The sequence below is a fragment of the Miscanthus floridulus genome, chromosome 1 (genome assembly GCF_019320115.1).
Source record: "Miscanthus floridulus cultivar M001 chromosome 1, ASM1932011v1, whole genome shotgun sequence".
Lineage (NCBI taxonomy): Eukaryota > Viridiplantae > Streptophyta > Magnoliopsida > Poales > Poaceae > Miscanthus > Miscanthus floridulus.
Genome location: NC_089580.1, coordinates 121,283,779 through 121,311,368, shown reverse-complemented (window position 1 = coordinate 121,311,368; position 27,590 = coordinate 121,283,779). Strand labels below are relative to the sequence as shown.

At 45.6% G+C, this 27,590-nt stretch overlaps 1 protein-coding gene and 1 long non-coding RNA gene across 6 annotated transcripts; both read right to left on the bottom strand.

Moving 5' to 3' along the window:
• Positions 1-215: 215 nt before the first annotated feature.
• LOC136492235 (uncharacterized) lies at positions 216-22,574 on the bottom strand. Of its 3 annotated transcripts, none has more exons than XM_066488333.1 (4): positions 22,441-22,574; positions 21,927-22,364; positions 1,619-1,687; positions 216-279 (listed from the first exon to the last, which is right to left on the bottom strand). In XM_066488333.1, exons 2-4 carry the CDS (start codon positions 22,318-22,320, stop codon positions 239-241), a joined length of 504 nt encoding a protein of 167 aa, XP_066344430.1. In that variant the 5' UTR covers positions 22,321-22,364; positions 22,441-22,574; the 3' UTR covers positions 216-238. The 3 variants fall into 3 exon arrangements, with proteins under 3 accessions (XP_066344430.1, XP_066344421.1, XP_066344424.1); XM_066488324.1 differs by lacking the exon at positions 216-279 and adding an exon at positions 12,305-12,373 and having other exon boundaries at positions 1,578-1,687; XM_066488327.1 differs by lacking the exons at positions 216-279; positions 1,619-1,687 and adding exons at positions 10,777-10,966; positions 12,305-12,373.
• A 44-nt stretch (positions 22,575-22,618) lies between these two features.
• LOC136492223 (uncharacterized) lies at positions 22,619-25,199 on the bottom strand. 3 transcript variants are annotated; one of them, XR_010768113.1, is made up of 4 exons: positions 24,608-25,199; positions 23,925-24,052; positions 23,273-23,389; positions 22,619-22,792 (listed from the first exon to the last, which is right to left on the bottom strand). It is a non-coding gene; the product is annotated as an uncharacterized lncRNA (long non-coding RNA). The 3 variants fall into 3 exon arrangements; XR_010768114.1 differs by having other exon boundaries at positions 22,619-22,962; positions 23,925-24,030; XR_010768112.1 differs by having other exon boundaries at positions 23,925-24,030.
• Between the last annotated feature and the right edge of the window lie 2,391 nt (positions 25,200-27,590).

The window sequence follows — 27,590 nt, the reverse complement described above, 5'->3', positions numbered from 1 at the left end:
GAAATGACCTGATTTCCACGAAGGGAAATCCACAGAGTTGAAGTGTGATAAGACCATTGTAGATCATATTACCCAATTTTCCAGTCAAATACCACATCCATACAACGATACTATCAGAGTACAAATAGTGCAGAATTACATAATTTATTATATCGCCGCATTAGCGGAATCAAAAGTAGCATTCATTCAGAACAGCTTGAAGGTAAGATTGCCAAACTCGAGTGTAGGCACGAACCCCTCAACCGTCAAACTCCTCGGAGCTATACTCCTCAGCAGAACCTGTGTGCCAAAATTTATTAGTACGAATTGTACTGGCCACTCCCACCCTATGAGCATTGCTTTGTGGAAATTGGATGCAAGTTGGATATATTCAAAAGGAACCTATAAGGCTAGGGTTTCCTATGTCTTAGCCTATCAAGTATATAATAATAGTTGGTCAAGTTTTAACACCATTCCCACACACATTCCACCCCATTCCCTTTCCAGAGCTAGGTTTCAATCCTAGGATCAATACACCACCATCTCCACTTCATCACCACATCACCACCATACCATCGCTTAGTCGACAGGCCAACTCCCTCTCGGCACTGCCTCAAGGTCTGTAGCCCTTGGCCTGGCTATGACCGACACTCTCCCACGGGGGAAGAAGAGAAGGACTCATCTCACTATCTAGTTTAAGCGAAACCTAGGAAAGGTCCACAGCTGACAAGTTGGCACATGTATCGATCGATCAACCATACACTCTGCAGAGGTTTTACATAACCACAAGATCCACCTTCCTCGCTGACCGTCGTCAACTGGGCTGATTCTAGCCGCTTGCTAGCCTAGGATAATACCACTCTACCATTTAGCCCTAGTACACCCCAAGTCTAGGCTAGGGTGGCTGAAACTGTGAGTCATGAGCCAGGTCCACAAGGTCTCCATGAAGTCTCGGAAGGGTGTGGGGGAAATCCTCCACGCCTTGTACCTCCTTACATTGTCTGCTATCAACCTAGCAGTAGTGGCAATATCCTACCAAGTTGTCTGGCCGTCCCGCACCATATAGGGCGAGTGATACATAAGGCTTCCCAGTGAATCTGAGTACTAGTGAGTCCTTAGGGATGACCAAGCCAGAATGTCTTCATCAGGGTTTCCATTTACCGTGCCACCACAGCACCTCCACCCCGGGCTCCTCCCATCATAGGTTCACACCTAGGACCACCTTATATACCATTTACCCACCACAGGTATCCATTCCAGGGGTGCCCAGGTAGCACCCCATGGCAAGACTTGCCCTAGGCTCGTCGTATACTCCAACTTGGTCGACACAACCCTCACCCTCCACACACCCAAGTCACACACGCAGCACTCTCCCCATAGTCCAGATAACACCAGTTTCCACCACGCATGTAGTATAAGCATAGTAGAAGTATAAGTAATGAAATATATAGCAGTAAGCGTGTGTCTAGACTAATAGCAGGGTATGCAGGGGTAAGGTTGCGTCAAGGTAAAGGCCTTCAAGTAAGCATACGACCATGCAAGTCCTATCATAATATGACTGTAGCAGTAAAGTAAAGCAATAGCAGTTCTATATTAGCCATGCGTAATAGATGCTATGAGATTGGGTGGGATGTGGCACCTTCAGTGTAGTCATCTCTGTACTCCTCATGGTACTCACGATCCTCATCCGTCTGATTCTCCTCCGAGTCTGCAAACGATCGTATTATAGTCGCATTAGCGACGTCTATAGAATAGCATAACAAAGCAATGAAAATTCAAAGGAGCCAAATGCACTCAAACATGGGTTCATTGCGTAGAGCTTGATTTTAGATGAATTTTGGTCCTGGTCTTGCATTTTTCTGAGTTCGTATGAATTAGTTATGAATTTTCGAAGTTTAAATCATTTCTGAAAATGGAAAAGGCCAAATTAATCCTGGCTGACACGTGTCACGCTGTGACTGGTCCACGTGGCATGCTGATGTCAGCATGATGTCATCATCTCGGTTCCGAACTGACAGGTGGGGTCCAGCTGATGTCAGCATGACATCATCAACGTCATCAGTTCCGACAGGTGGATCCAGGGGCTCTTGGGTCACTGACATGTGGGTCCAGTCAAAGTCAACATCAAGTCAACGGGTGAGTCAACAGTCAACGGTTAGGGTCATTAACATGTGGGGCCAGGGCTGCTGTCGTCAGCAGCTGATATCATCGTGACATCAGCATGACGTCACCCCGGCTGTTGGCTTCTGACGTGTGGGTCCCGCGTGATGTCACCATCTAACATGTGGGTATAGAGTGTCTGTGCCACTAAGACGTGGGGCCAGGTCAATAGTTAATGTTGACCGGTCAATGGTCAACATGGACCGGGTCCGAACTAGGCCGGTTGGGCCTGGATATGGGCTGGGCTCAGCCCGGACACGTGGTATGCTGTGGCGCAGCCATGTCACGACCTTGGGCCTTCACTGGGACATGGTCTACGGCTCATGGTCCATGGTGGAATCAGGAGCATTGGTCCATGGACCACAGGAAGGTCTACGGTGGACCACGTCCACCCTTCTCTTCTCTCTCTATGGTCCACGTGCACTGGGTGCATGTGCGTGTGGCCGGCGAGGGGAATTTCCCCTGTTTCCTCTCCCAGCGTGCTCCTGCCGATGGTGAGCGCCCGGTGAGCCTTGCCAGCGGTGCTGGTGCACGATTGAAGTGGGTGAAAGCTCCGCTGAGCCTCGGCGTCCTCGTTGGTGGAGTTAACGTGGCGTGTGGGGTCCCGTGGTGTGCCGACCATGGCGGCGGTCTCCCAGGCACAATGGCAGTGTCAGTGAGGTGGCTACGGCCTCGGAGAGGCGTCTTGGTGGTGCGTGTGAGCATCACGATGCTCCAGCGGCCTTGTTGGGTAGGTTGGAAGGTCTTTCTGGAGCCCCTGGTGGCTTTGGCCATGGTGGCGGCTTGATCCGGCCATGGCGGCGGTCCGGTGGTGAATGGCATAGGCTCGCAGGAGCACTACGGGGTGCCAGTGGGGCGGTCTCATCATGGTTGCAGAGGTGCACGTGAGTGCGAGTGTACCTAGAGGCCGGAGATGGCCTTGGCCTACGCGCTCCCGATGTGGAGCGCCATGGCCGAAACGGCGAGGTCTGGCGGCGAGTAGGGGAAAGACTGGGGGGCTCACCGTTGGTGTCGCGGGAGATAGGGTGGTGATGCAGTGGTGGTTCGAGGCCGTGTAGCTCCGGATGTAGTGTAGTGCTGCTGTAGCCGATCATGGCGTCGGCTCCTGCTCCGACGGCTTTGGAGGTGCTCTGATGGCGCCTCCTTCTTCCTCCTCCCTCTCCCTTCCTTCTTCCTCGCCCTTCTGCTCTTTTGGCTCGGGCGCGTAGTGGATGGCCACAAAGTGGTGGCGAAGCGTTGAGAGAGCTCAGGGGCTCCTGGGGCTGGGGCTTTTATAGCCGAGCTCAGCCATGGAGCTCGGTGAATGGCAGATGGAGACCAAGGGGCGATCGGAGGCACGTGCTTGCATCCAATGGCGCGCGCGTGGTTGTGTGGGCGTGGCGCAAGGGGGACAAGGCCATGCCCCGAGCGTGACCCCCTAGCCCACTCCTGCCAGCGCTGTCGGCCGCCGGTCGCACGGCAGTTGAGGCGTGGGCGGAGAAGATGAACAGGAAGGCTGTCGGGTGGGGTCCTAGTGGCAGCGGCAGCAGGGGAGCTGGGAGGCGCGGGGCGTGGGTGACGCACTGGGCCGCAAGCTGGGCCACGCACGCACGGTTGGGCTGGCTAGGCCGCGAAGCCGAGCAGGCCAAGGTGGCTTGCAAGGCCTCCCTCTTCTTGTTCTTTTTCTATTTTATTTCTCTTCTCCTTTGTTTGAATTCAAATTTGGTTTGACATTTGAATTCCAAATTGGTGCACCTTATTCATTGGAGTTTTAGATATGAGGCCCACAACATTCTTTTATAAATATTAGGAATTTATTTAGCTATTTTGTATAACAAAAATAGGTGTGGTTTTGTTATACAAAAATAGAATTACTTTTCTCTTTAAACCTTTATTCTTTGGTTTAAGTAATAACTTCTTTATGGTGCATATCTTTAAAGTAGTTGTTAAGCATAACATAAAGCAAATAGAAATCCAAATCACAATTTGAGTTAACAATGTATGCAACACTTTATTTGTTAGAAATTAAATAAACATAATTAACAAATGACATGCCATGCTTATGTGTTGACTTGGGTTGGGGTTAGACCTAATGCATCTCCTAGGTTGGGTTTCTATACATGACACTTATCAACACATGGGAGTTTTTTTTAGGAAAAATTTTGTAGTTGGTATTTTTGGTGTATGGATTTTTGGGTTGTTACAGTCCTACCCCCTTAACAGAATCTCGTCCCCGAGATTAAAACGATACATACCCTTCAAAGAGATAAGGATAGTTTAGTCAGAGATCAAACTCTTTCTCCCATGTTGCTTCTCTCTCAGTGTGGTTGCTCTATTAGATCTTGCGCATAGGAATAGTTTTGCTTCGGGTCTCTTTGGTATCTCTACCTAGAATTCTGATAGGATGTCCTTTATACTCGAGAGTGTCTTGAATGTCAAGTGTATCAGTTGGAACTACTTCATCGGGCACTCTCAAACACTTGCGTAGCTGTGAGACATGGAATACGGGATGTACACCCATCAATTCCTCGGGTAGCTCAAGTTTGTAGGCGAGCTTTCCAATCCTCTTGCAAATCTTGTATGGGCCAACAAATCTAGGGGCAAGCTTTCCTTTCACATGGAATCTGATAGTTCCACATAGCGGGGATACCTTGAGATAGACGAAATCTCCCACATTGAACTGAAGTTCTCTTCTCCTTTTGTTAGTATAGCTCTTGTATCAACTTTGAGCAATTCTCAAATTCTCCTTTACTTGCGCAACTCCTTCTGCATCTTGAATTTTTGCGGAGTCAAAGAACGATCTTTCTCCCAGTTGGGACCACATCAAAGGTGTCTTACAAGGTCTGCCATACAGAGCTTCAAATGGTGACATCTTGATACTGACTTGGTAGCTATTGTTGTAAGAAAACTCTGCATAGGATAGGCATTTCTCCCAATCAGAGCCATAATTTAGTACACTAGCGTGAAGCATGTCTTCTAAGATCTAATTTACTCATTCTGTCTATCCATCTGTCTATGGGTGATAAGTGGTACTGAAATTTGGTTCCAATGGACTTGTGCAGAGCTTCCTAGAATCTGGACACAAACTGAGGACCACGATCAGATACGATACTAGAGGGAGCTCTATGTAGTCTGAGAATATGCTCAACATATAGATCTGCTAATTTTTCGGCATTGGTCTTGGTCTTAACTAGTACAAAGTGAGCAATCTTGGTCAAACGATCGACAATCACCCAGATGGATTCATTGCCTTTCTATGAATGGGGCAATCCAACTATGAAATCCATGGATATGCTCTCCCACTTCCACTCGGGAACGTCAAGAGGCTTTAACAATCCTGCAGGCCTTTGATGTTCAGCCTTGACTCTATTACAGGTGTCACACCGTGCCACATGTCCCGCAATGTCTGTCTTCATGCCTTTCCACCAAAAGTGTTTCTTCATGTCTTGATACATCTTTGAACCCCTAGGGTGTATACAGTACTTGGAATCATGAGTTTCTGATAGAATTTCCTCTCGTAGTGCTGGATCGGAAGGGACACAAATTCTGTCCTTGAACCAGATGGTTTCTTGTTCATCTTCTTGGTGGTTGGTCTTGTAGCTTAGTTTCATCAGACCATAGAGATATTTGATCTCTTCACAACTTTTCTGAGCTTGATGGATGCGATCTATGAGATCATACTATATGCGGAGCTCATTCAACAAGCCATGCGGTAGTATCTCTAGTTGGAAATCATCAATCTCTTCCTTGAGCTCAAGTGGTACGGATTCAGTGATCAAAGTGTGACAGTAACTCTTGCGACTGAGAGCATCTACGACTACATTAGCTTTTCCCGGATGATAGTGAATTTCTAGGTCATAATCTTTGATCAACTCTAGCCATCAGCGTTGCCTCATATTTAGATCTTCCTGTGTGAAAAAGTACTTCAAGCTCTTGTGATCGGTGTAGATATCACACTTGTTGCCTATCAAGTAGTGTCTCTAGATCTTTAAGGCATGCACAACTGCTGCTAACTCAAGATCATGAGTAGGGTAACAGTTCTCGTGTTCTTTCAACTGTCGAGACGCATATGCTATCACTCTACCATCTTGCATCAGTACACAACCAAGTCCTTATCGAGATGCATCACAATATACTACGAAATCTTTGCTGATATCAGGCAATGCTAGCACAGGAGTTGTGGTAAGCTTCTGTTTCAATTCCTGGAAGCTTTGTTCGCACTCGGGCATCCATTCAAACTCCTTAGTCTTCTTCAGAAGGTTGGTCATTGGACAGGCTATCTTGGAGAAGTTTTCGATGAATCCACGATAATATCCAGTCAATCCCAAGAAACTTCTGATTTCTATCACATTACGGGGTTGATCCCACTCTTTCACAACTTCAATCTTAGCCGGGTCAACTGCGACTCCTTCAGCTAATAGTACATGGCCCAAGAAGGCAACTTTCTGTAGCCAAAATTCACATTTGCTGAACTTTGCGTAGAGCTGATGTTGGGCTAGTTTCTCAAGCACCATTCTCAGATGATGTTCATGTTCTTCAGCGGTGGATGAATAGATAAGGATGTCATCAATGAATACTACCATGAACTTATCCAGTTCATCCATGAAAACCTTATTCATCATGTTCATGAAGTATGCGGGAGCATTCATGAGTCCAAATGACACCACGGTGAACTCAAACTGCCCATACCTAGTCACAAAAGCTGTCTTCGGGATGTCACTCTCTCGAATCTTCATCTGATGATAGCCGGATCTAAGATCAATCTTAGAGAAATACTTGGCACCTCAAAGCTGATCAAGCAGATCATCAATCCTTGGCAGGGGGTACTTGTTCTTGATGGTGACTGCGTTCAAGTTCCGGTAATCAATGCACATTCTCATTGAGCCATCCTTCTTCTTAACAAACAGAATAGGGGATCCCTAGGGTGAAGCACTGGGTCTGATATATCCCTTCGAGATGAGCTCATCAAGCTATTTCTTGAGCTTGGCCAGTTCATCAACTGACATGCAATAGGGTCTCTTGGCAATGGGTCCTATTCCTGGCAAGAGATCAATGATGAACTCTACATCACGGTCTGGTGATATACTCGGTAATTCTTCAGGGAATACATCGGGATAGTCTCTGACCATAGGCACATCATGTACTATCTTCTCCTCTTTCTGTGATTCTAAACTGGCTTTAAGGACACATAGGATAGAGGTGGACTTTCTAAACTGAGGTTCACATCTAATGACTTAGCCTGATGGGTGGGTCACTTGGACATATCTAGGTGAACATGATATGATGCCTCGGTGAATGGTTAGCCAATCCATGCCTAAGATGACATCTAGGTTAGTGGAAGGTAGCAGGGTTAGGTCGGCTTTAAAGATAAGACCCCCAATGGTAAGACTCACTCCCTTATAGATGTGGGTGCATTTTACGTCTCCTAAAGGTGAGCTGGTGATGATAGGCTTCTCGCGTGGGGTTACAGGCAAGTTATGCTCTCGTGCAAACTTGGATGATATGTAAGAACAAGTTGCTCCGGAGTCAAATAGAACTGATGTAGTATTGCCATTAACTAAAAACATACCATACACAATGTTAGGGGCAGCCTATGCTTCCTCGGTGTCCAGATGGTTGAGACGTCCACGAGTAGCAGATCCGTTGAGCTGAGACTTCTGAGCAGCTAAGTTCTGTGGGCACTCAGCGGCTTTGTGACCTAGTTGGCCACAAGCAAAGCAGGTGAAAGGCGTACCACCTGTAGGGGTTGGCGCGGGTGCCTTCTAGTTTCTAGTGCTTGGTGCGGAGCAGTTCTGTGCTAGGCATTCATTCGCTGAGCGGGGATGGTTGAAATAGTCCTTAGTGTTGCAGTCCTAAGCATAACAGTCCCGGGTGTAACGATCCTAAGCAGGGTGGGGGTATTTGGCGGTGTAGCCTCCACTTCCCCTACTTGATCTAGGGTTGTCATCCCTGTTGTGGCGAGAGCGTTCCCTGGATGGTGCATCTTTGCGGAACCTCTTGTGATCACGGCCACAGAAGGACTCCTTAGGCTTATGCTTCCTCTCCCTATACTCCTCTCTAGCTTCAGCACGGTCCTTCTCGATCTAGATGCAGCGATCCACCAGAGCACGCAACGTGTTACTCTCAATACCGCCAAACTTCAGCTTGATGTGCGGGTTAAGTCCCTTGTGGTAATAGTATAGCTTCTCCTTTTTAGAGTTCACAACATAGGAAGGTTCATAGTGCAGAAGGTTGGTGAAATGAGTAGTGTACTCAGTCACCCTGTCCTTTCCCATCTTGATGTTGCGAAACTCCTCAGCTTTGGCCTCCATGATACCCTTGGGAATGTGATACTCAGTGAATGCTTCAGCGAACTCATCCCATGAGATGTTAGCAGGGTCCTCATGGGAATCACTAAAACTATCCCACCAGTGCTGCACCTATGAGCTGGTGTGCGGCTGCTCCAACACACTCATCGTCGGTGAAAGTAGTGAGGTCAAGCTTCTTCTCCATCTCCTTGAGTCAGTCATTAGCTACAAGCGGGTCAGGGTTGGTGCCATCATAGGTAGGTGGCTTTAGCTTCAGGAATCCTTCTAGCTTCCTTTGGAAGTCATTCTGCTGACCTCCCTGGCGACGGTTTGCTCTGTTAACTAGAGCTACAAGAAGTTGGGTCTGTTGTGCCATCACTTCTGCCAGGTTTGGTGGTGGTGGTGGAGGAAGGTTCTCCTCAGGCGGTGGGGTATTCTCTAGGTTGAAGGGTATCCCTCTACGTCCACAGCCATGGTTTTTGCCACCATGCCCCCCATTTGGTTCGACTGGTTCAGGGGTGGGCGCACGTCCACGGTTCATTAGGCGATTAGATCGGCGGTTCGGCATCTGCAACACGGATCATAGAGAATTTAGTGTTTGTGCAATAAGTGCTTATAATTCAATATGATTACATGATTTTGATGATTTAAAGAAAAACATTTATACTATCCAACACTCATTACAAAGAAGCAATAAGATTCATAGATGCAATAAGATCCAAAACATTCATTACATGGGTTTTATTACGTAGCATCATCTCCAGTAGTTACACTTGAAGACGTGCAAGAATCATACTACGCTTAATGTCTCATAATACATCTCATAAGGGGTACATCATGGGGTACAACTTATGGAAGCTACTAACATGACTCATGACTACGCAGGGTCACTCTACTCTAACTCGTACACCACAGCTGGGATATGACTGTTCTCGATCTCAATCTCCTCGTCAGACTTGTGAAGTCGGGACACGTACTTCAAGGCCTCAGCGAGCTCCTTAGTAGGCTTGACTCTAGGTAGGGTAGGGTAGGCGTCTAGGTTAAGGCGAGTCGGGGCTAACTCAAACTCCTCTATCCTAGGCTTCATCTTGCTGCGAACCTCCTTGGGTAGCTGATCCCATATTCCCTTCATCTCCCTAAGGCGCTTCCTGTCAGACTTCTACCAAGCCTGCCATGTCCTCTCACACTTGTCCTATAGGTACTCGATTTGCCTAAGTGCTTTGATTAGGTGACCCTAGTTGCAAACGGCCTTCTTCCTGAACTCCTCTAGCTCCTGGGTCATGGTCTTGTTCCGAGATTGGATTTTCAGCATATCAATCCCCTTGGACCTCTCTCTATCTCCTCTGTGGTTGAACTCGGCCTTCTTGTCATCCAACTCTCTCTGCAACTCCAAGACCTTGCTGTCGAGGTAGCAGTTCCTGTTGTCTAGGTCGGCTGCTTTGTCCTGTAAGTCAGCGATCTTGGCTCTATGGACTTCTTCATGATGGTTGAGCTCATCCTGCAGCTTGGCGACCGTCTCAAGTAGACTAGCTCGCTCCTGTGCTCCCTGTGAGTCTCGCTCCTGGTACTCCCATAGAAGGGCCTGGTCCTAACACCTCCTCTGCTCTAGCTAGGTCACATACCTGTCCTGCTCTAGTAGGTGGATAGCCGAGACATGAAGGCATCTGTCCTCCTTGGCAAAGATAACTCTGCCAGCTACAAAACTCTACTCACTGGGGGTAAGGCTGAGGTCGAGGGCCTAGGAAAGTAGATAGAACTCTGTCATCTTTAGGTGCTTGTAGTGGTCCCTCATCACTCTGCGAAGTGCCTTATGTGAGATAGCTTGTAGTCCATCCTCAACTGTATCCTCTATAGTCAACTCAGTGAAAGCTAGGACAGAAGGTAAGGTAGTGCTAGCTAGGAACTCGACTGAGGTGATAATCGGTCCTTCGATTCCTCCTTCCTGAGCTGGCTTCCCGGTGCAGGTGACCTTGATAAGCTCATCGGGGACTCCTAACATGACGAGAACTCGGTAGAGGGTCTGTGCAAAACCCTTGAGCTCACATAGGTCGAAGGTGAGCTTGGCGTGGTCTAGAGGTAGCGGTCCTAGAGGCGGCCAGTCGACGTTCGTTGCCATCTACATGTTTTAAGGAACAGGTGTTAGCAGGTCAATAATAGATAAGCCTTGCATAAAAGTAAATGCAGGGTTGGTATATAACTGAAAGAAGGGCTGTTCACGTCCTATTCTATCGTCTATTTCTAAGGGTTTCATCCTATGGTCAAGTATGGCTCTGATACCAACTGAAACGACCTGATTTCCGTGAAGGGAAATCCACAGAGTCAAAGTGTAATAAGACCGTTGTAGATCATATTACCCAATTTTCCAATCGAATACCATATCCATACAACGATAATATTAGAGTACAAATAGTGTGGAATTACATAATTTATTACATCACCGCATTGGCGGAATCAAAAGTAGCATTCATTTAGAACAGCTTGAAGGTAAGATCGCCAAACTCGAGCGTAGGCATGAACCCCTCAACCGTCAAACTCCTCGGAGCTATACTCCTCAGTAGAACCTGTGTGCCAAAATTTATCAGTATGAATTATACTGGCCACTCCCACCCTATGAGCATTGCTTTATGGAAATTGGATGCAAGTTGGATATATTCAAAAGGAACCTATAAGGCTGGGGTTTCCTATGTCTTAGCCTATCAAGTATATAATAATAGTTGGTCAAGTTTTAACACCATTCCCACACACATTCTACCCCATTCCCTTTCCAGAGCCAGGTTTCGATCCTAGGATCAATACACCACCATCTCCACTTCATCACCACATCACCACCATACCATCGCTTAGTCGACAGACCAACTCCCTCTCGGCACTGCCTCAAGGTCCGTAGCCCCTGGCCTGGCTACGACCGACACTCTCCCATGGGGGAAGAAGAGAAGGACTCATCTCACTATCTAGTTTAAGCGAAACCTAGGAAATGTCCATAGCTGACAAGTCAGCACATGTATCGATCGAACAACCATACACTCTGTAGAGGTTTTACATAACCACAAGATCCGCCTTCCTCGCTGATCGTCGTCAACTGGGCTGATTCCAGCCGCTTGCTAGCCTAGGATAATGCCACTCTACCATTTAGCCCTGGTACACCCCAAGTCTAGTCTAGGGTGGCTAAAACTGTGAGTCATGAGCCAGGTCCACAAGGTCTCCATGAAGTCTCAGAAGGGTGTGGGGGAATCCTCCGCGCCTCGTACCTCCTTACACTGTCCGCTATCAACCTAGAAGTAGTGGTAATATCCTACTAAGTTGTCTGGCCATCCCGCACCATATAGGGTGAGTGGTACATAAGGCTTCCCGATGAATCTGAGTACTAGTGAGTCCTTAGGGATGACCAAGCCAGAATGTCTTCATCAGGGTTTCTATTTACCGTGCCACCACAACACCTCCACCCCGGGCTCCTCCCATCACAGGTTCACACCTAGGACCACCTTATATACCATTTACCCACCACAGGTATCCATTCCAGGGGTGCCCAGGTAGCACCCCATAGCAAGAGTTGCCCCAGGCTTGTCATATACTCTAACTTGGTCGACACAACCCTCACCCTCCACACACCCAAGTCACACACGTAGCACTCTCTCCATAGTCTAGATAACACCAGTTTCCACCATGCATGTAGTATAAGCGTAGTAGAAGTATAAGTAATGAAATATGTAGCAGTAAGCGTGTGTCTAGCCTAATAGTAGGGTATGTAGGGGTAAGGTTGCGTCAAGGTAAAGGCCTTCAAGTAAGCATATGACCATGCAAGTCCTATCATAATATGACTGTAGCAGTAAAGTAAAGCAATAGCAGTTCTATATTAGCCATGCATAATAGGTGCTACGAGATTGGGTGGGATGTGGCACCTTCAGTGTAGTCGTCTCCGTACTCCTCACGGTACTCACGATCCTCGTCCGTCTGATTCTCCTCCAAGTCTGCAAACGATCGTATTGTAGTCGCATTAGCGACGTCTATAGAATAGCACAACGAAGCAATGAAAATTCAAAGGAGCCAAATGCACTGAAACATGGGTTCATTGCATGGAGCTTGATTTTAGATGAATTTTGGTCCTAGTCTTGCATTTTTCTAAGTTCGTATGAATTAGTTATGAATTTTCGAAGTTTAAATCATTTTTGAAAATGGAAAAGGCCGAATTAATCCTAGGCTGACACATGTCATGCTGTGACTAGTCCACGTGGCATGCTAATGTCAGCATGACGTCAGCATGACATCATCATCTCGGTTTCGAGCTGACAGGTGGGGTCCAGCTGACGTCAGCATGACGTCATCAACGTCATCAGTTCCGATAGGTGGGTCCAAGGGCTCTTTAGTCACTAACATGTGGGTTCGGTCAAAGTCAACATCAAGTCAATGAGCGAGTCAACGGTCAACGGTCAGGGTCACTAAAGTGTGGGGCCAGGGCTGCTGATGTCAGCATGACGTCACCCCATCTGTGTTGGCTTCTGACGTGTGGGTCCCACATGACGTCAACGTGACGTCACCATCTAACATGTGGGTCCAGAGTGTCTGTGCCGCTGACATGTGGGGTCAGGTCAATAGTCAACATTGACCGGTCAACGGTCAACACGGATCGGGTCTGAACTGGGCTGGTTGGGCCTAGATATGGGCTGGATTTGGGCTGGGCTTAGCCCAGACACGTGGCATGCTGTGGCACAGCCACGTCACAACCTTGGGCCTTCACTGGACCACGGTGGAATTAGGAGCACTGGTCCATGGATCACAGGCAGGTCTACGGTGGATCACGTCCACCCTTCGCTTCTCTCTCTGTGGTCCACGTGCACCGGGTGCATGTGCGTGTGGCCGGTGAGGTGAATTTCCCCTGTTTCCTCTCCCGGCGTGCTCCCACCGATGGCGAGCGCTCGGTGAGCCTTACCAGCGGCGCTGGTGCGCGATTGAAGTGGGTGAAAGCTCCGCTGAGCCTCAGCGTCCTCGTTGGTGGGGTTAATGTGGCGTGCGGGGTCCCATGGTGTGTCGGCCATGGCAGCGGTCTCTCGAGCACGACCGCGGCGTCGGTGAGGTGGCTATGGCCTCAGAGAGGCATCTCTGTGGTGCCTATGAGCATCATGATGCTCCAACGGGCTTGTCGGGTAGGTCGGAAGGTCTTCTGGAGCCCCCAGTGGCTTTGGCCATGGTGGTGGCTTGATCCGGCCATGGCGGCAGTCCGGTGGTGAATGGCGTAGGCTCGTAGGAGCACTACAGGGCGCCGGTGGGGCAGTCTCATCATGGTCGCGGAGGTGCATGTGAGTGCGAGTGTACCCAGAGGCCGGAGATGGCCTTGGCCTATGCACTCCCGATGTGGAGCGCCATGGCCAAAATGGCGAGGTCTAGCGGCGAGCAGGGGAAAGACTGGGGGGCTCGCCATTGGTGTCGCGGGAGATAGGGTGGTGATGCAGTGGCGGTTCGAGGCCGTGTAGCTCCGGATGCAGTGTAGTGCTGTTGTAGCCGATCGTGGCGTCGGCTCCTGCTCCGGCGGCTTCGGAGGTGCTCCGATGGCGCCTCCTTCTTCCTTCTCCCTCTCCCTTCCTTCTTCCTCGCCCTTCTGCTCTATTGGCTCGGGTGCATAGTGGACGGCCACAAAGTGGTGGCAGGGCATTGAGAGAGCTCAGGGGCTCCCGGGGCTAGGGCTTTTATAGCCAAGCTCAGCCATGGAGCTCGGTGAACGGCAGATGGAGACCGAGGGGCGATCGGAGGCACGTGCTTGCATCCAACGGCGTGCGCGTGGTTGCGTGGGCGCGGCGCAAGGGGGACAAGGCCATGCCCTAGGCGTGACCCCCTGGCCCGCTCCTACCAGCGCTGTCGGCCGCTGGTCGCGTGGTAGTTGAGGCGTGGGTGGAGAAGATGAACAGGAAGGCTGACGGGTGGGGTCCTAGTGGCAGCGGCAGTAGGGGAGCGGGGAGGCGTGCGGGCATGGGCGACGCGTTGGGCCACAAGCTGGGCCACGCGCGCGCTGGGTGGATTGCGGGCGCGGTTGGGCTGGCTGGGGCAAAAATAGAATTAGTTTTCTCTTTAAACCTTTATTCTTTGGTTTAAGTAATAACTACTTTATGGTGCATTTCTTTAAAGTAGTTGTTAAGCATAACATAAAGCAAATAGAAATCCAAATCACAATTTGAGTTAACAATGTATGCAACACTTTATTTGTTAGAAATTAAATAAACATAATTAACAAATGACATGCCATGCTTATGTGTTGACTTGGGTTGGGGTTAGACCTAATGCATCTCCTAGGTTGGGTTTCTATACATGACACTCATCAACACATGGGAGTTTTTTTAGGAAAATTTTGTAGTTGGTATTTTTGGTGTATGGATTTTTGGGTTGTTACAGAGACTAGGTTACTAAAAAATTCAAATTAAGGGATTTACTATAATCTGTTGAAGATTAAAAAGTTACATTATTTAAATTTAGAAGTTAATACTAGAAAGACAGTCAATACTAAATGGAATATAAATATAAGGTGTAGACTAAATAGCACTAAAGAACATACTTGGCATACCTCTTATGGACAGATAAACTTAATAGTTGATTTAATACATAACTTTTACATATCTTTGTCCAGCCGGTAGTTGTTTTAATAAAATAGAATATAAATATAATAGTTGATTTCCGCCGGTACTTGTTGTGCACAAATACTTTGGATGAAGGCCACCTTGAATGACTTCAGAATCAAGTTCAAGAAAGTGCCATTGCTATGTGACAATGAGAGTGCAATCAAGTTGACCAACAATCCGGTTCAACATGCAAGAACAAAGCACATTAATGTCCGCCACCATTTCATAAGAGATCACCAATAAAAAGGGGACATTTGCATTGAGAGTGTAGGCACCAAAGATCAACTTGCCGATATATTCACCAAGCCATTGGATGGGAAAAGGTTTTGCAAGCTAAGGAATGAGTTGAACATATTGGATTTCTCAAATATGTGTTGATGCACCCCCCACTTATATGACATGCCTCTCCTTCGAGCTATTCAAGGTAAAAGTTGATTGGCATGACATATATTCTTGCTAAGGACATGTTTAGTGCATCTAGTCACATTTTCAATTCTTATTAGGACTTTTCAAATGGTCCTATTTTATTAGGCTCATTCATGAAAATCAAATGAATTTGATGTTTATATGGTATCACTATTGCTTCTATGCTTGACTTGATCTAGTGATAGCATATGACATGTTTGTGGGCTTGTAAACCTAGTGTTTAATCTAAAAATGAACTCTAAGTGTTTAACTCAACATGGTACAAGATAACCCTTACTTGGAGGAGTGAAGAAGCTTGTCCTTAGATCAAACCTAGTCAAATATCATTGGTAAATGATCTAGATTAGACCAAATTTGGAAAAATAATCCTCACCCATTGATTGACATTGATAATCTCTACCTATCTATAATCTAAACCTTTGTGGTCATTGATGACAAAGGGGAGAAATAGTGCACAAAGGTAGTGAAAGGGGAGAGAAACAAAGATATACGTGATAGGGGGAGAAATAACAAAGATATTAAGTACATGGGAGAATATTAGTGTACTAAGTGAAATTGGACAAAGAGATATGACAAAGGAGATATGACAAAGGAAAGGGATCAATTAAAATTTTGAGCACATAAGTAGGGGGAGCAAGCTCATGAACTTGTATGGTACATTTGAATGTGCATTTCATATGTTTGCTTGCATGGCATAAGTTTTAAATTTCAATATCCATGCTTGTGTGGTGTATGCTCGTTGTACGATTAAATGATAAAATGAAAAACTAAGCATGCATAGGATATCTAATGATTTCATTTCCAAGTATCTCCAAGTGCTATCAAGCTAATCATGATGCTAAGGATGGTATAATGGTGCCTTCCGATTGGTATCACGCTTCAAAGGTCCATGTTTTATACCGTAGCATCATTTGGTAGACATTGTCTCCTACTTTTCCTATCTAAGCATATGTGCAAGCTACAATCCAAACTCTTAGCACATATGTAGGAGGAGCAATTGCTACCATTTGGGGTTCATGAAACTTGTCCATATCCTTTTGCACATGGTAAATATGCTTGGGCAAGCAACATGGATTCAATTGAATTTTGTGTCATATCTTTGTATAAGGGTTGTCATCAATTACCAAAAAGGGGGAGATTGAAAGCTCTAGTTTGGTTTTGGTGAATTGATGAAACCCTAAGTGCTAACCTGGTTTATCAAGTGATCATGAGATAGGTAGCACATTCCAAGTGGTGAAGCAAATAAAGATCATAGCATGATGATGATGATACCATGGTGATGATCAAGTGCTTGGACTTGGAAAGAAGAAAGAGAAAAACAAAAAGTTCAAGGCAAAGGTATAAACCATAAGAGCTATTTTGTTTTGGTGATCAAGACACTTAGAGAGTGTGATCACATTTAGGTTTGATAGCCATACTATTAAGAGGGGTGAAACTTGTATCAAAATGCAGTTATCAAAGTGCCACTAGATGCTCTAACTCATTGCATATGCATTAAGGATCTAGTGGAATGCTAACACCCTTGAAAATGTTTGTGAAAATATGCTAACACATGCGCACAAGGTGATACACTTGTTGGTTGGCACATTTGAGCAAGGGTGAAGAAGTTAGAGGTGAAAAGGAGTTAGTCTCGCTAGTCACAAGGTGACCAGACGCTGGTCCTAGAGGAACCGGCGTGTCCGATCAGTTGTGATAGCAAAGACGCTGGCGTCGGTGAAACGACCGGACGCTGGCAAAGTGTGTCCAATCCTGTTGTCGGGCAGCACACAAAGGCTAGGGTCTCTGATCGGATGATGGTAGGGTCCGGTCGTGCTTGACCGGACGCATCTGGTGGGCGAAAAGTGTTTATGGAACCTTACTGGAAACGACCGGACGCTAGTGGCTCAGCATCCGATCAGTTATAGCGTAGCGTCCGGTGAACTCAAGTGACCATTGAAATTGGGACACGTGGCTGTCGTTGGGCGACCAGACATTGAGGTCCAAGCGTCCGGTCAACATGACCGAATGCGTCCGGTCAGCCCATGTTGTGCCCAGTGAAGGGGTACAATAGCTCTATTTCATGGGGGCTTCTATTTAAGCCCTATGGCCGGTTGAAGCTCACAACTTTTGGCAATTTTCATTGACATAGCAACCTTGTGAGCTTAGCCAAAGCCCTCCCTCTCATCTCCATCATTGATTCATCATCTTTGTGAGATTGGGAGTGAATCCAAGTGCATTGCTTGAGTGATTGCTTCTAGAGGCACTTGGTGTTCATGTTTCACTACGGATTTTGCTTGTTACTCTTGGTGGTTGCTGCCACCTAGACGGCTTGGAGCAGCGAGGATCGTTGAGCGGAGGTTGGTGATTGTCTCTGGCTCCGATCGTGGTGATTGTGAGGGATTCTTGACCTTTCCCCGGTGGAGAGCCAAAAGGTACTCTAGTGGATTGCTCGTGGCTTGTGTGATCCTCATCTTGTGTTGGTTATGCGGCACCCTATTAAGGGTTTGGCGTGTGAAGCCAATTAGCGCGTGAACCTCCAAGTGAGTGAATCGCCACAATGAGGACTAGCTTGCCGGCAAGCAAGTGAACCTCGGGTAAAAATCATTGTGTTCATCATTGATTCCGAGACGATTGGTCTTTATTGTTGTTCATCCTTGTGATTGATTGGTTCCTTCATCTATACGGCGGTATAATCTTCTTAATCACTCTCATTACATTACCGCAAACTAGTTGTCAAGCTCTTTAGTGTAGCTAGTTGTGAGAGCTTGCTTGCTTGGTTAGTGTGGCTCTTTAGTTAGCCTTTGAGAGCACACTAACATAGAGTAGTGTCATAGCTATTGCGTGAATAGATACTATCTAAACTAGAATTGTGGTAGGTGGCTTGCATTTTGAGTAGGCTAGCACAACACTTGCTTCGCCTCATAATTGTCTAACTATTTTGTTAAGTGTTGTTGTAGAAATTTTATTAGGCTATTCACCCCCCCTCTAGCCATTAGGACCTTTCAGCTGTGCCCGAAGTACTATTGTATTTCTTCTAGTTATTTGTTTACCCTTAGTTACTAGAAAGATATATCGCTCGCTCTCCCACCTAGCTATCTCTAGTTAGCTTGTATTTAGTAGTGAGTTTAGGTAGTTCACACCCATCCTTCACTATCGTTCACCTACCTATGAACAACTTTAGCCTACCTTTAACAAATCATAATCTAATATAAATTCTAGTCTTTCCGTCTTCCTGTGGGAAAAAATATAAATTCGATACTCGGTACTCACCGAGCGAAGTGCTACGCGATAGTTTTAGTGCACTTGCAGAATCCTTCAATAGTCGTTAAGAAATATCAACAAGTATTTCTGGTGTCGTTGTCGGGGAAGGCAACTGGCATCGAATTTATAAGGCTGAATTTGTTATCTAGGTTGTTTTTAGTTATCCTAAGTAGTTTATCTTTTTTTCATATCCTATCAGTATCCTACACGATCATGGGCGACAAGTCCATTCATGATTTTTCTGCACCCTCGGCTGCTAATGTAGCCACCGGACCCAATGTTATCAATGGAGACGCTAACTTTGAGCTTAGGCCAGCGTTAATTACGATGGTTCAAGCTAGTCCATTTTGTGGGAAAGCCCACGAGGATGCAAATGCTCACCTCCAACATTTCTTGGAGATTTGTAGCACACTCACCATTAAGGGAGTGAGCCAAGAGGCTATACGTCTTCGCCTTTTTCCCTTTTCTTTGTTAGGTAAAGGCTAAGCAATGGTTTTATTCTAACCGCAATGCTGTAGATACCTAGGGACAAGTGTTCCAACGCTTTCCTAGTCAAATTTTTCCCCATGGGGAAGACTAATGCTCTGCGCAATAAAATCTCTAGTTTTCAACAACTAGCAGATGAGTCGATTCCTGAGGCTTGGCAATGAATGCAAGAGTATGTCTCTACATGCCCACACCATGGTATGAAAGACTGGCTTTTGATCTAGAACTTCTACCATGGATTAATGCTGTTAGATAGGAGCCATTTAGATGTTGCTGCTGCTGGTGCATTCTTTTCGCTAAGTGTTGCAGATGTTAAGACACTGATCAAGAAGATGGCCTCCAACCAATGATGGAGAGACGATCGACTCCAACCCCGTAAATGAGGTATGCTTTCAATTAAAGAAATCGACATGCTTGCAGCTAAGATGGATCTACTCGCAAAGCGAGTGGAACATTATGAGAAGGTGAGTGCCCAAGAGACACTCAAAGCCATGGATTCCCACATAACTTGCGAAGTCTGTGGAGATGTTGGACATTCGGGCAATGCCTGCTCCGAAACCCAAGAGGACCTCAACTTCATCAACACTGACAACGGGTTCCGTCCACAACATCAAGGCTAGAATGAACGCTCCAACAATCAGAGAGGTAACAATTATTACTCTTCTTCTTGTTTGAATAATCAAGGTAATAATAGTTATGCTTTCTTGAAAGATCTTGTTTATGGTCAAAGTAGAATGACTGATAGTATAAATAAAAAGTTGCATGCTCATGACAAGATGTTGGAAAACATAAATGCTAAATTGGATGAATTTTATTCTATCTTGAAGAATCAACTTAGTTTCAATAAGATGATAGAAACCCAATTAGCTCAAATTACTGCTGATATCTCATCATGTGAAAAAGATAGAATTCCATGGTAAACCTGAGGGAACCATGGAGACAGTCAACCTTGTCACGGCAAGGTATGACTTCTCTGAAAATGGTTGGGGATTTCCTATTAAGAAAGGTGATCCTGGGAACCCAATCATTACTTTCTCTATAGGCCCCCACACTTTTCATAATGCCATTTGTGATCTAGGCTCTAGTGTTAACATAATGTCTAAAGCAACATATGACAAATTGTTCTACACTACCTTAGCGCTAACCTCAGTTTACCTACAGCTAGCTGATCAATCCACCTGTTATCTCGGGGGAGTAGCCACTGATTTACTAGTTAAAGTTAGGAGTGCTTATGTTCCTACAGATTTTATGATTTTAGACATGGGCAACGCCGAGGATACACCTTTAATCCTTGGTCGTCCTTTCCTTAATACTACAAATGCTTGCATATATGTGGCTTCTGGGCAAATCCAATTTCACTTTGCTAGAAGAAAGAAAATATTTTCTTTGCCTCTAGACAACCCCTCTTTGATGAGAAACAGGAAAAGAAGAAGCATCCAAAAAGAATTAAGATGAAGAAACCAAAGCCGATTGAAGAGTCGGAGAAACCTATCAAGAAGAAGAAGAATAGAAAGAGATGACGTAAAAAAAAGATCCATCCTCAAACTCGTCATCCTCTGATCTTGATCCTGATCCTGACAAGGCCTCCGAGGTGGAACAAGAGGAAAAAACTCCGCTCAAGTACGAATGACCTTGAGCCCGACAAAAAGGTAAGTTTTCTATTCCTTGCATTTATTTACCATATTTCGTTAGTTGCATTTCATTTCTAATAAAGTTGCTTTACATTGCATGATAGGTTAGCTGCATTCAGCTACCCTATGTTAATAAATAAAGTCTGATAGGATAGATATGCATTTAAAGCAACACATATAAAAAAAATATTTAGTAATAATGAATAAAATTCAGTAAGCAGAGGCGGCGCCGTGGGTGGGGAAGAGTGGTGCTTGCTGGGTATGGTGGATGTGGGGTTGGAGTACCTGGATCTATCGTGTGGAGGCTTGGGGTGGCAGCAGGTGGACGCTAGATGGAAGCATTGCGGGCAGCGGGCGCTATCGCCGGGGGGGGGGGGGGGGGGGGGGGGGGGGGGGGGGGGGGGGGGGCATGCGAGACCCAGCCAGTTTTCCAAACCCATGTTTAGTATTTTTGATTCAGAGACCTAAGCACGAGACTGAGCAGCTTACAAAACCAAAACCAGAGGTTCTGAATATTTGATCCTGAATCTCGAATTCTTCCGTTGTATTAGACCTTTTTTTTTTCAGGTACAAATCTGAGACTCATATCCTCAAACACCACCTGCACTCATGCACACATATCTAAACTAGATTAGACCTTATGTACTGACCTTATTAGACCTTATGTCATAGCCGATCTCGGTACAAAACAATTTTTCAATGGGAAACAAAGAGGTTAGGAACGTGTTTCCTTTCCCAAAGGTACGTGAACATGGCTCCAAGGGAAGTGACGCCCTCGTGAAGGGAGGCATTGTCGCTGAAAGACGGGTCACACGAAAGTAGCAGTCGAGGGCACAATACGAGGAGGTGTGGATAACAAGGGTGGTGGAGACGCTAACCGGCTTGTAGTGCTAGCGTCAGCGTGTCAAGGTGGGGTAGGTGAGGATTAGGATTTACTTTGTTATACGTAAGTTTAGTCAGATTTGGTCTGTTGGCTTGCGACGGGATTGCTAGAAGTTTGTGTGATTTGGACAAAACAAATCATGTGGGTGAGAATTAAACAGCTCATATATATATATTAGTTGATCCTATAGCTTAGCAAATGTTGTAAATAAAAGAGAGAGAAAATAGGAAAAGAGATGTTGATCACTTACCCTCGCTACGGTCGGCAATACGAAAATGCTTTTGCCAATAACGGCAGCCCGTGTATATGGAACCATCACGGTGGCTGCTGGACGCAAGTGGCCTCAGATTGGCAACACAGTCGCAGGGGTAACAAGTAGAGATGTCTTGCGTGCACCTTTCTTGATCATCACTGACCTCACCAGCACTTACATCCTCTGTTGCCTCCGTCGAATCCTCCTCACCATCAGCTAGTGCCTCACATAGATCTTGTTCGCCATCAGTGACCTCCGTAATTGTCCTGCTAGCATCTCGATCACCATGAATGGCATCCTCAATTTGCCGTCCATCTTGTTCACCATTGGCAAAAACAAGCATCGCCATAACAAGCACTGAACTCCTTGATTGGGCTCCTAGTACCTTCATTATTCATGCCTCCGGTGGCGGGAAGGTGCTGACCTGGGGAAATCCTGCCATCCATATGTGCGCAAAATTTTAGAAACAGACCGAAGGCGCAAGCTTTTGGGTTGGAACAGGAAGACATACCGTGGTAGACGACGGACAGGCAGATCGGGTGCCGCCGCCATGACTCGAGCGCCTCGTCGCACCAGCGCTGGTGGGCACCCGTGAGGCGGAGGGGAGCCCCTGTAGGGGAGGAGATGTCGCGAGGGATGGAACACTAGCCTAGGGGTGGCTGCGTCAGCCGCCCTTCCCAGGATGTTTTTACAGAGGGTGTCTCTGTAGGGGTGGCTGGTGTTTTCAGCCGCCCCTACAGTTCCCTCTGTAGGGGTGGCTGGTAATATCAGCCGTCCCTGTAGTGGACTTCTGTAAGGACGGCTGTATCATCAGCCGCCCCTGCTGTGTGTATTTGTAAGGACGGTTCAATCAAGAACCGCTCCTACAGTGGATTTTTCCAGCAAAAAAATAAATAATTCAAATTGCATATTGCATATGAATTATACTTATTTTAACAATACATTTTAAGAAATTGCATATTGCATATCAGAAAAAATAACACATGAACAGATGATGCGGAGGCTAGATCCACGCTACCATCCCCAAGTTCAACTGCAAGAGCAGGTGCAGCTGCTGTGATTTCTAAAATGCAACAAACAAAGTAACTATATTGCTACAACATTTCATCCAGGCCATCTGTTTGATCTCCATGGTTTTATCATTTGACATCTAAGATATTTAAATAACACAGAGATCCTTCTTTAAACTTAGTACTTAAGATCATTGCATACTTTAAAATCAAGAGAATATATAATCATCCAAAGCATGAAATTGCTAGCCCAACTATTAAAAGGAAGTCAGCATGCATCCAACTGGCTTACACAAGATGCAACTCGAGAAAAATAACAGCTAGATAAATTACCTTCAACTTAGCCTCCAACTAAATCTTCACTCCTCCATACCTTGATGCTTCTCCAGCACTCTGAGTTCATAGAGCCATTGTCTGATGCTAAACATTAAACAACTTGGGTTGCTTTTTCTGAAATTAAATGGAGTCATGCATCAGAAGCAAGGAATAATATGTTTTCAGACTAGTGTTTAGAAAAAATTGAATAAGCTAAGAAACAATAAATGAAATGAATAAGCTAAGAAATAGTACATGTGATCAATATATGGACGGAAACAGTACATTTTCATGAGCACAAAAGTTTAGAACTGCCATTTAAACTAAATATGAACTCAAAGGAATTACAAATGAGAACAGCTCCTATCTCAAGGTCAAGTCATTTTTTGCCTACTAACTGTACATATGTCACCAGCTCCTATCTCAAGTTTCCTATCACAGCTCCTATCTCAAGTTTTCGGGAAGCTTTTTTCTCACTAAAAAAATATGCAATTGCAGCCCATGTAAAGGAAAACAAACTAGGATCTATTGCAGCAGTGTGTATCACATAATCTATATATCACAGAACTGCATAAGATTGTTGAATTGAATATTGAACTGCATAAATGGATCCTTTATGGGCTAGCAATTGACAAAAATCTGATTACATCATTAGAGCAATGCAACTCACCACAGAGCCTAGCCACGTCCTTGTTCTCTTCGTCCTGAACATTAGGACAACTTCTTATCCTGTAGTAGCGTGTATTGTGAGCTCCGTGGTTGCCTCTGCTAGCTCCCTACATGTTGGACAACAACAACCTGAGCATAAATAGGTAAATTCATATAAGGTCATGCTGAAATAATAAGCAGGTATTGAACATTTGAGATCACAAATAGTGGGCATAATAAGGCCTATGAAAAAATGCAGATATGGACATAGAGTTCTCATATGCAAGCTAACAAATGTGTCCATATCTTAGCCAGTTAGGCTTCAGCCTACTCAGAGTATTAGGGTACACGAATGTACTATGTGATGGATCAAAGGGAGAAAATATCATAATCCAGTATATGCGTGTGATATCAACAGGTAAAGTATAGACACAAATTAAAGATATCATTTTTCATTTAGAAGATCTAAATGCACACAGCAGCAGGCAGCAGAGATCCCCTTTGCGGATAGCAAATGAAATCCACATATACAGGTTCCCTCGCAAGGGAAAAACACTACTACTATCCAAAATGCAGACCAATAGTACTTGATTAAAGGGTTATATTGTTCAACAAAACATTGCAGAATAGATCCACACCTGTATATCAGACTGGATTGATTAGCATCTAACAAGAACAGGAAAGTAGGATTACAGAATGGAGGACCTGCGCGGACACTTCGCCGCACGGCACCTGCTGATGCCCCGCGGTCCGGCTGGCCCCGTGCGCTCGACAACTGCCCCGGCTCCGCAAACGCTGCCGCCCACACGCTCCACTCCATGCCCCGCCCTGGCCATGCGCGGTGCGGGCTCGACCCTCGAAGCCGCCACCGCGAGCCACAGAACCTGGCGACGCGCGCCCCGCCTGCCGCCGCCCGCGCTAGGGTTCGCCCTTCGCCGATTCAGGGGAAAATATGCATCCGAGAGTGCTGCACACGAGCAGAAGGAGCAGAGGGAGAAAGCGTTGACGAGCTACGCGCGCAGGATGTGGGAGAGGGAGGGGGCCACCGGGCTCCAATCGCGGCGGCTGCAGGGGGCCGCCGCCGCCTCGCAGCAGGCGACAGTTGGAGAGGGAAGGGGGGGGGGGAGAGAGAGGAAAGGGCGGGAGAGACGGAGATGAGAGGCAGGCGAGGGAGGGCTACGGAGGAGGAGGATGGTGGCCGCCGTCGTCGCGCCAGCCGCCGACGCGGACGCTCGCACCTGTCGTGGCCCCCTGCCCGCGTCGGAGAGGGAGAGCGAGAGAGAGCGAACACGAGAGAGAGAGGAGGGGAAGAGAAGCTTCGTGAAGGAGAAGATGAAGCTGAGTATATATTTGTTTCGGTGGATTCCGACGAGAAGCGGGAGAAGCGAGAAAGAAGCTGAGCAGAAGCCGGATAAGGTAAGGCGAAGCAGGAGAATCAGCTTCCGTTAGAATCCGATCCAAGAGATCTGTGTCGTCGGTTGTGGAGATCGAACGGGCGAAATAATTTGGGCGACGTGGCACGTGGTTTTGGCGGCCAAAGTAAACTCGTTTGATAATAAGAGATATATAATTCAAATTCGAATCTGACCGCCACAAATATACAATAACTAAAACAACTACAACAGTTTAAAATTGTAAAATTGAACCTTTAAAAATGGGAAAAAAATTTTAAATTTTAAAAAATTAAAATTCAAAACTACTAAAATAATTTTGAGACACCAAATGATCTCAAATGAAAATTTGATAAACATAAAAGTTGTAGAGGTCATCAAGATCTACAACTTTTATTTTGGTCATCTTGTCATTTGACAAAATTTGAACCTTTCAAATTTAAAATTTTAAAAAATGACAAGTTCGAACAAAATTTGAGACCCAAAATGATTTCAACATAAAAAGTGATGAATACCAAAGTTGTTCAACTCATTAATATCTACAACTTTTATTTTAGTCATCTTGTCATTTGACAAAATTTAAACCTTTGAAATTTGAAATTTTGAAAAATGACAAGTTCGAACCAAATTTGAGACCCAAATTGATTTCAATATAAAAAGTGATGAATACCAAAGTTGTTCAACTCATGAATATCTACAACTTTTATTTTGGTCATTTCTTCATTTGACAAATTCTTAGCATACATTGTTCACTAATCTTACACATTTCTCATATAGTTTATAAAACCTTACGAGAGATGTGTCACATTTGTGAACAATGTCACTACCACTTTGTCATATGAAGAAATAACCAATACAAAAGTTGTAGATCTTGATGAGTTATTCAACTTTGATATTTATCACTTTTTCAGCTGAAATCATTTGGGGTACCAAAATTTTGTTTGAAGTTGTATTTTTTTGAAATTCAAAATTTAAATTGCTCAAACTTTTCATATGCATATATTGACAAAACCAACAAAATAAATTGATAGATAATGATTTTAGAAAATTTTAGAAAAAAAAATCATCAGATTTGGAGTTAGTACGAGGAAAGAAAAACTAGTTACAAAGTTGATCCATAGATTAATAAAAGAAATCACACTGTTCACTATGATCATATAAGGATCATAATCTGTGGGATAAACTTTGTAACTAGTTGTTCTCCCTCATACTAACTCCAAATGTGATGGTTTTTTTCCTAAAAATTTCTGAAATCATGCTTCAATATTTAAGTTTGATCAAATTTGGATGTGACAATGTTTTACACATTTTAAAATTTGAAATTTGATAAGTTCAAACCAAATTTTAAAACCCTAAATGATTTAAGATGTAAAAGTGATGAATACAAAAGTTGTTCAACTCATCAAGATCTTACAACTTTTATTTTGGTTATCTTATCATTTGACTAAATTTGAATCTTTCAAATTTTAAAATTTGAAAAAAGACAAATGGACACTGCAGGGGCGGCCGTCCCCTACAGTGCCATTTGTAGGGGCGGCTGGGCTGCTGGGCCCGAGGACGCTCACTGTATAGACGGCCTCCTACCCTAGTCCACCCCTATAGTAAAAATGTCCCTCGTTTCTGGTGTGAAAATCTGGTGTAGTGGAAGAGGCGGCGCACTGGGGCAAGAGAAGTGGCGCGTCCGAGGAGACGAAAGATCGAGCGCGGTATTTGCATCTGCTCCACCGGCGGCGGCGGGGGAGGGGAACCAGAACCAGATCGTCACGTCGGGGTCCTTGTGTCAGCGCATCCCACCCTTCTGCAGTGATCCAAACGATGTCCCCTCACGTCGTTGGCCCAGCACCAGCCACCAGCAGTTTGGATTACTGCCCGGCCAAATGTTGGACGTTCATCGCCTGCCCGAGACAACTCAACCAAGGTGATCAATGCTCCATGCGTTGGATGGAAAAAAGAATATCGAAGGCGCGGCAGATCTATGCAACGTTGCAGCAATTTTCCTAGGCATCAAGACATCCAAACCATCAATTCGCGTGGCTATGAGATCATTCCGGAGTATCTCTGGGTGCCACTGTGCCAGCTGGACTTCCTTTGCTTAGGTTCGAGCACGGTAGTGGACAAACAGAGGGAAAGAAAATATGCACTTCCTTCCAATGTTTCTCTGGCCCTGACTCCGACGACGACATTGCCTATATATGGGTGGGTAATTTAGATTGGCTGTTAATTACTTTAGGTTATCTTTGATTTGATTAGAAACATATTAAATTTTGCCTGGATTATATGTTTGCGTAATTTAGATT

Coding starts and splice junctions, on each gene's coding strand:
- LOC136492235 (XM_066488324.1), bottom strand. CDS start 22,320: ATGAAGGTACTAGGAGCCCAATCAAGGAGTTCAGTGCTTGTTATGGCG. Junction 12,374..21,926: donor TATTGCCGACCGTAGCGAGG/GTAAGTGATCAA, acceptor GATCGTTTGCAG/ACTTGGAGGAGAATCAGACG. Junction 1,688..12,304: donor CGGAGACGACTACACTGAAG/GTGCCACATCCC, acceptor GATCGTTTGCAG/ACTCGGAGGAGAATCAGACG.